At 43.8% G+C, this 8,358-nt stretch overlaps 1 protein-coding gene across 1 annotated transcript; it reads left to right on the plus strand.

The window, feature by feature from the left end:
* The first annotated feature begins 377 nt into the window (after positions 1 to 377).
* tril (TLR4 interactor with leucine-rich repeats) lies at positions 378 to 5,529 on the plus strand. Its single transcript, XM_007900539.2, has 2 exons — positions 378 to 2,668; positions 4,878 to 5,529. The coding sequence occupies exons 1-2, from the start codon at positions 378 to 380 to the stop codon at positions 4,966 to 4,968; spliced, it is 2,382 nt and encodes a 793-aa protein (XP_007898730.2). The 3' UTR covers positions 4,969 to 5,529.
* The last annotated feature ends 2,829 nt before the right edge of the window (positions 5,530 to 8,358 follow it).

Below are 8,358 nucleotides of genomic sequence, written 5' to 3' on the forward strand. Positions count from 1 at the left end.
CCGTGTAGCTGCCCATCTCCGCCTCCATCGGGACTGAACTCAGGTTAAAGCAGCAGATACAGAGGGTGTGTGTGGGTGTGTGTGTGGGAGGGGGTGTGTGTGTGTGTGTGTGGGAGGGTGTGTGTGTGTGTGTGTGTGGGAGGGGGTGTGTGTGTGTGTGTGTGGGGGGGGGGTGTGTGTGGGTGTGTGGGTGTGTGGTGTGTGTGTGTGGGAGGGGTGTGTGTGTGTGTGTGGGGTGTGTGTGTGTGTGTGGGAGGGGGTGTGTGTGGGTGTGTGTGTGTGTGTGTGGGAGGGGGTGTGTGGGTGTGTGGTGTGTGTGGGTGGGGGGGGGGGGGGATGCACAAGGTAACCGGCCGCCAGACAAGCGAGCAGCGGGGATGGGGTTCTCGGGGGCGCTGGGGCTGGTGTGCGTGTGGTGTGTGGCGGTGGGGGTGGGGGTGGGGGTGTGCGGGGCTGTGAGTCCGTGGTGTCCGGAGCGATGTGACTGTCAGCCTCAGCACCTGGTCTGCACGAACCGCGGGCTGCGGCGGGTGCCCCATCCTCTCCGCGACGCCCAGCACGTCCTCACCTACAGCCTGGGGGGCAACTTCATCAGCAACATCTCGGCCCCCCGCTTCACCCGCTTCCCCGGGCTGCTGCGCCTGGACCTGCAGTACAACAAGATCGAGCTCATCCACCCCAAAGCCTTCGACCGGCTGTCCAGGCTGGAGGAGCTGTACCTGGGCAACAACGCGCTGTCCAGCCTCCCCAGCGGGGCTTTCAGCTCCCTCGGCAAACTGCGGCTCCTCAACATCAACGACAACCGCCTGAAGAAGCTGAGCCACCAGCTCTTCGCACACCTGGACAACCTGATCAAACTCAGACTGGACGGCAACGCGTTGGAGATGCTGCAGGACGCGCTCTTCAAGCGTTTGGGAAAGCTGCTTTCCCTGCAGCTGGAGTCCAACAGGATCCAGGCTCTGGGAGCGGACACCTTCACCAACCTGGGGCAGCTCACCTACCTGAACCTGGCCAGGAACAACCAGACCTCGCTCCGCAACGCGGCCGTGTTCGCTCACCTCAGGTCCCTGGCCACCCTCATCCTGGCCCAGAATCATATCAAGTACATCGGACACCGCGTCTTCCAGTCGCTCCAGAAACTCTCCAAGCTGTCTCTCAGCCACAACAAGATCTCCCACATAGCCATCCAGGCTTTCGAGGGCCTCTCTGGCCTGAAGGAGCTGCTGGTCAATGGTAACCTGTTGAGGGAGGTCCCGGGGAGTCTGCTGGACCCTCTGGCCAGGCTGGAGCAGTTGGATCTCAGCAGTAACCGCATCGCCAATGTGCACCCGCTGGCCTTCAAGCGACTGGCAAACCTGAAGGTGCTGAAATTGAAGAATAACCAGCTGTCCCACCTGTCGGGCCAGACCTTCACTTTCAGCGGCTTCCTGTACAGCTTGGATCTGAGTGGCAATAGCTGGGCTTGTGACTGCAGGCTGGGGGAGTTGAGGAAGTGGATGGCATGGGCGCACGCTCAAGGCAGGTTGCTCACTGTCTTTGTCCGCTGCCATCACCCCACTCTGTTGAGCGGCAAGTACCTGGATTATTTGACGGATTCAGAGCTGCAGGGTGCAGGACGAGCCGACCTGTGCTCCCTCCACAAAATCCAGCCATCCTCCAACGTTTCCGAGGGGGCCCGGGGTGACGAACTGGATGTCCAGGCGGATCAGGAGAGGACCCTGGACCCAGAGAAAACCAAGACTGAAGAGGACACACTGCACAAGCCTTCTCCTTTCCCCACTGCTGCTTCTAACCTGCTGCCTAAAAACAAGCGTCTCATTCTCCAACCATCACCCACCTGGACTGTTACAATCAGCCCTGACCTGGGACTGAATACTGGAGAAGATCTGGAATCTGAGACCACGGCTGGAGAGACAACCAGTCTGGTGTTTACTGTTGACACCTCCTCCCCGCTCTCTTCCAGGTCAGAACAGTACCATTACCTGGTAGACTCGGTGGACGAGGCAGCGCCCAAACCATTGATCACAGACCCCTGCGAGTTCAACAAGCTCTACATCACCAACCTGACCGTGCAGGGAGTCACCGCGTCCACAGCCACCATCAGGTGGAAAGTGGCACATCCTGGTTTCAGGAATGCCGTGTATTTCCGGGTGCTGTTTGACAGGTTTGGCCAGCTGGTGGCATTCCACCGTTTCATCTACGTGAAGGACCGATCAGACTGGGTCACACTGAGGGAGCTGCGGGAGGAGACGCCTTACATTGTGTGCCTGGAAAGTGTCATCTCGGAGCGTGTGTGCCAGGTGGCTTCTCGGGATCATTGCCTGGGCATCCTCACCCTGCCCCTGACCAGAGCACCCCTGGGAGTGCAGCATTACATTTTGATATTGTCAGCCGCCAACGCCTTCCTGGTGATCCTGGGCTTCTCCATCTGGATATCCAAAATGCTCCGCAGGAAGCTGCGAAGGAGAAGAGCCCCAGTCAATGTGCGGCGAATGTACTCAACCCGCCGTCCACTCCGCACCATGGGCTCCGGGGTCTCGGCTGGAGATTGCGGAGCTTTCCCATCCAACAGGGCGCGATCGGTCATGTACCAGATCAACGAGGCTGATCTGATGGACTTCCAGGCAGATCGGCTCATGGACATCAATTTAAGGAGAGAGGACATAGGGCAACGCTATGCAGATTAAAGCATTCGCTGTCCAGGGAGGGTTGGGAGGGGGTCACCCTGGATGCAGGGTGGAAAAAAAAGCGAAAATAATTTGTCACTACGTGTCACTTATTTGGTGTGAGAAATTGTGGCCAGGCCATGGTTACTTAGTTCATTCTCATTGCCGAGGAAATAGGTTGAATGCTTAAAAAAAAGTTCACATTTCCTCGGAAATGTATCAGGTACTTGTGATCCATTGACCATAATGTATTCCATAGGAGAGGGCGGTATTAACTTTGGTTGAAAATGACAGGGTTCTTCTGCACTTGCTTTGTTTTGTGTCAAAATCTGACCAGCAGCCTAAAACGAATCCTAAATGTCCACCTTCTCATTCATTGTTGTTTTAGAACCACCTGAAATTGTCATCTTTTCATATCAAATGCAAGGATTATTATTATTATTAAGAGTGTCCCCGAAGGGAGCGTTTGATTTCCATGTTTTTTTAGAGCAGCCTGAGGTGATATACTGTAATAAAACCCAGCAGCCTTCAAATGATAAGCATCATTCAAAATTGACCATAATCAACGTTGTAAATTACAAAGTGTGGTGCTTCTTTAATATAACTTCAAAAGGTAATCAGCTGCCTTCATCAGCTGGTATTTTTAGACTGTTTAGAGCTCTATTTTGTTCCATGAGAGGTGGACAAATGGCTTTACCCCATGCTAAAACACTTCCAAACTCTTTCGACACATCTTTTGCCAAGGTCTAATTGGATTACTGAGGATTTCTGCTATTGCTAACTTGCTTTGTAAACCCTTCATCATCTTTTCATTCAGTGAGATTATTCCTAGGAAGCAATTTGAATTTCCCAATGGATAAAAAGTCCCAGATCCCGTGACAGAAAGTACAGTGGAAAGGATTTTACTTTTATCCAATAATTACAACAATGATCTACTCAACAATCTGGACATTTTGTTGAGACAGATACATTCAGAGTGAACAACAGGACTTTTGCTGATACATTAATCAAAGAATGAAAATTTCATTTGTTCCGTTAAAATAGTATATGCAGGGTGTACAATGTCAGCCATTCATCCATTTACTATTGCTGCATTTCAAAAACTCTTTTAAATTCAAAGTCAGCTGCTTTGAGTAAACTACTAATGTAATATCAGCTTTAACCATGACAGGAACAATATATGGCATTGGTAATTCCAAATGAACTGTGCCTTGTTCCATGAAGATGCCATTTTCACTGGGATACTTTGTCTTAAAAATACCAAAGAAGAAAGACTCAAAAATTGAAACCTGCACTGTGGAAGCATTGAACTGGGTGATTGAATCAGTTATCAACATCGATAGCTCTAGTGGATCTAGTTGTGCCTCGTCCTTCATCTGGTGAAAGATTATTCTAGCTGACCTGAAATCCTTTTAAACAAGCCGGGCAATCAAAATGACATTCAAGGAATAATGAGTGCTGCCTGAAGCTTATATTAAAATATATTTTGGCTGAAGGTGGAAATATTTTGCTGCTAAATTGCAATTTGGATGCTTTCAATGTTCATGTAGTTCTCAGAACATTTTCCTGAAGTTTGTTGGAATGTGACACGCGAATTATAGAACAGTTGTGAATGGACGAGAAAGCTATCCTTCTGCCACTAATGAGTATGTTTTTCATTAACGATGAGTAGAGGCCATGCAGCGGATCATTTTTTTAAAAACCACTAAAGGCCTTTTATTCCGAGATGACAGCTCTTCAAAACAATCTGGATTTGCAGCCCTAATGGAGAGCTACTGCTGGAAAAGTGCTTTATTATGTGTTATGTAGGTAAATGTTCCACATAATGTTGACAGATCTAACCACTTTTTTATTGATCTTATCTTTTCAGGAAATGCCATTGAGGAATTATGCTTTTTATGTGTGTTATATTAACTGTTATAAAAAAAATTCATGTTTCCAACAGGCCATTTGTTAGATATTAATTAAAGAATGCACAAGAGTTATGGCTAGAGTTATGAAGATTGTCTGTTAAAATTTGAATAAGGTGATTTATTTCATACAAATACAAATCAGATTTTGATGTATCATCTTGTAAAATCAGGTTGTGTTTGCCACCATCTTCCTTTTAGATCCCAACACATGCATAAGAAGTTAGATGCACGGTCAGGCTGTGGCAGTTACAATTATCTTTCATTGAAAGTTAATATCAACATCATTCACGTGAATCATACAAATACTGAGTAATGAATTGCTGAAGGAAATTATGTCTATCATGGTTAAGAAAGTGCCATGTATTCAGCTGTCTGTGTGGATGGTGTAAATGACCCCTTTTGCTAAAACCTAACAAAGGAATGTTATTTCCATAACAGAAATGTTGAGAATTAACTTTATTTCTTTTACCTGTATTTCTTTTCAGTACATTTCTATCCTTAGCAATTAACAAATTCTAAAATTCGATTAAACACTTCTTTGGTCTGTGATCATCAGGATTTATTGCTGATGAATGAATATATAGGAGTTTTGATCAACTTTTAACAACAACAACAAATTATATTTGTATTGTGCCATATACTTTGAGAGGACGTCCCTAGCTATTTTGGGAAAGAACCAGAAAATAGACTAGAGTAACAATCTTAAGTTTTGAGTGATGAGTAAATATTATATTTCTATTTAATACTTTGATTGTGTTCTTTCCAAAGCTTTCTCCAAATACAGTTAAAATTGCTCCTTTGGTCGCATTATAAGTTAGGCATGAAAAAATGGGTCACTTACGGATGCTGTCTTGTCACCATGTTGCATGTGTGAGTGTGGAGGAGGTAATATCAACAAAGTCTCCTGTGCATATTGTGTATAATAATAATACTTGCATTTAATATAATGTTGGGAGGATGTCTAACAGCTCTTTCACAGGATACATTGTAAAGTGTAGTGACTACACAAATTGGCAGCAGCCAGTTTGCAAACAGTAATGTCCCACAAACAGACATTAAGTGAGTGACTAATTTTACTGGGGGAGTGTTCGACGAGGACTTCAAGGGAATCTCCCTTCCCATTTTGTGGGACACTGCTGTGTGCATTTGGCTGCTACGTTTTGCCCACAAAATATACAGTCAATTCACTTTACACTATATTCTGTGAAGCACTTTGAGACATGTAGAAGTTGCGATAAGTCGTTATATCAAATGCAAGGATTATTATTATTATATAGTACTGTATCACAACATCAAAACATCTCAAGAGTTTCACAGGATTTTCAGGAAAGTTACTGTATATTTGTAGGCAATGTGCAGGAAGTGATATCAGTGGTAACCTGACGACCCATAGTTGGCCATTTTATAGTGCAGGAACTGGCTTGTCAGCACTGGAAGCCAGATATACCTTGCTTAGTTAGTGGTGGGTGCACAGCATTCTCCCACGGCTACTTTACATGGAAGGGAGCAACAACAGGATTGTCCAGAATTTGCAATCCTCTTTATAAGAACAGCACATGCTCAACCCTTATCCTATAATGCAAGATTATATAGTTTTTATTAATGAAGCCAATTGAACATATCTCAGACATGTATTCTGCCTTGTTGCCAAAAAGTTTACCTCAGAATTAAAACTGTTTAAAGTTTTGATTTTGGGGGGAAAAATGATCTGGTTTTGCCTATTTATTTTGCAGTCTTAAAGACTGAACATGGTTTAAATTTGTAACTTTTGTTGAATTGTATCCTCCCATAACCCTTGACTGTGCAAAATGTCAAATTAACATAAAACTGAATAATCGTTTTGGTATAAAGCAAGTCTGTTTTTCAACGATTAAAAGAGGCCTTCAGGAATCATTTTCTGCAGTTTTTTCTCCGTCTCGCTTTCCACACCCAGCAGCAACTCTCAACCTTCTTTACCATTTTATTTCATGTGTGAATGTGGACGATAAGTGTTGATGAACTGTTCACCCACGAGGCCTATCATAGCCAAGTGTGATCCTTTATTCACTTGACATATATTCCAGTCGTTCAGTCAGATATGCACTGGATTTGAGGCAAAAAGCTTCTGGTGGTCAAATCCTAGTGTGTCCCCTCAGCCCTTTTCTGGGTAATAAAATGTCCTTGGAAGGAAGGTATGTGGGGTTTCCTTGTAGCTTAACTGGCTCTGAAGAGACATGTCTGATTTAAAAAAGTATGCAGGTCTGCACTAATGCATAAGTCCTCACAATTTGTGTGGCCTAGCTAGACAAGTATTGTGTTATTATTATTACACATATGCAGTTCAAGCAAGGGTCACTGGATGGTAATCAGGAGCAAGAATATGCAACTAATTTTCCAATCTCTAGCACAGGAACAATGAGGCCAAATAGTCCCCAGTGAGATTGGCTAATTCAATACAGCCTAATATAATCGTTTGATTTGGCGATTTATCACATTTTCAAAATGTCTCTAATAGCTTTAACGGACTGCATTTTGTAGGTAAACAAGACAGCCAATTTGTGCACAGAAATGTCCCACAAACAGCCCTGAAATGGATAACCAACTTTATCTGAAGAATTGCTGGACAGGATTCTGGAAGAAAACCCCTTTCTTTTTTCCAAATAGCACCATGGAATCTTTAACAATGACCTGACCAGGCAAGACAGGTTCTCTGTTCAACATCTCACCTGAAGGACAGCACTCACAATAATGTAGCACTCCCCCCACATTGCATTGGAGTGTTAGCCCAGATTATGAGCTCATAATCTGGATGTGGGACTTGAACCCATAACTTTCTGATTCAGAACAAAAGTTCAAGCCAAGCTGATACCTTTGTGTTTAGCAGTCAATTTCGGGTTATTTATACAGGAATTTAGAAACACAAGAAGGCCATTTGGCCCTGTAACCCGCTGACAGTAAATTCACCACCTCATCTAATCTCACTTTCCTGGCTTCTCACAATATCCTTTAATATTTCAACAATTTTCTACGTCTCTTACTTAAATACCTCTAATTATTTCTTAACTATGGTTTTCTGCAAGACGAAATTCATTCTTGCCTCTGTCCTAACCCATGTTGCCTTAAATTTAAGGTCATATCCTCCAGTATTTAATCGCCCACTTGCTTGAGAGATCCATATCTACAGCTTTTCAGTTGTCAGTATTTTGCAGAGGCTCAAACAGATGTAAGATTTTTTTAGGATCAAGAAAAAGCCCAACAAGTTTATCCCATTAGGATACTCAATACGAGTTAAACATCTTTTCATTATATCGCTCAACACCTTCTGTCTGTTGCCTACCCTAGGTGGCTTCCCAGTTACACTGTCTGATTCAATAGAGATCTAATTTCACAAGTCTATTTCACTTAAAGTGAATAGGGCCAGTTTACTGGAATGTTTTCACTTTAAGTGTAACAGACTACTTGCAGGCTGGTGAGTTACTGTACTTCTAAATATCTGCTTTGCAAAGCTAGAAGATAATTTGTTTTTTGGTTAATTGTTGAGTTAAACAATTTAACTTAGCTCTCAAATTCCATTATCTTTTCAAGATGGCTTTTAACACCAAAAATAAAAACAATACAGTTTATACAATAAACTCTTTCCCCTTCTGTTATGAACAATATGAATTAACTATCGATTTATGGTTCTCCAAGACTGTTATATTAGTTGGTGTTAAAAAGTTACACAAATCTTTTTTGATTTTGCAAATCCATTCAAGCTAGAATACAAGTGGTATGTTTTGTAAGTTACAAATACCAGTTTG

The sequence above is a fragment of the Callorhinchus milii genome, unplaced genomic scaffold (assembly GCF_018977255.1).
Source record: "Callorhinchus milii isolate IMCB2004 unplaced genomic scaffold, IMCB_Cmil_1.0 Scaffold2, whole genome shotgun sequence".
Classification (NCBI taxonomy): domain Eukaryota; kingdom Metazoa; phylum Chordata; class Chondrichthyes; order Chimaeriformes; family Callorhinchidae; genus Callorhinchus; species Callorhinchus milii.

Bases quoted from the DNA above. Each gene is read 5' to 3' on its own strand.
- tril (XM_007900539.2), top strand. From the start codon at position 378: ATGGGGTTCTCGGGGGCGCTGGGGCTGGTGTGCGTGTGGTGTGTGGCG. The intron at 2,669-4,877 runs GCAACGCTATGC...CACGTGAATCAT, and splicing joins TTAAGGAGAGAGGACATAGG to ACAAATACTGAGTAATGAAT.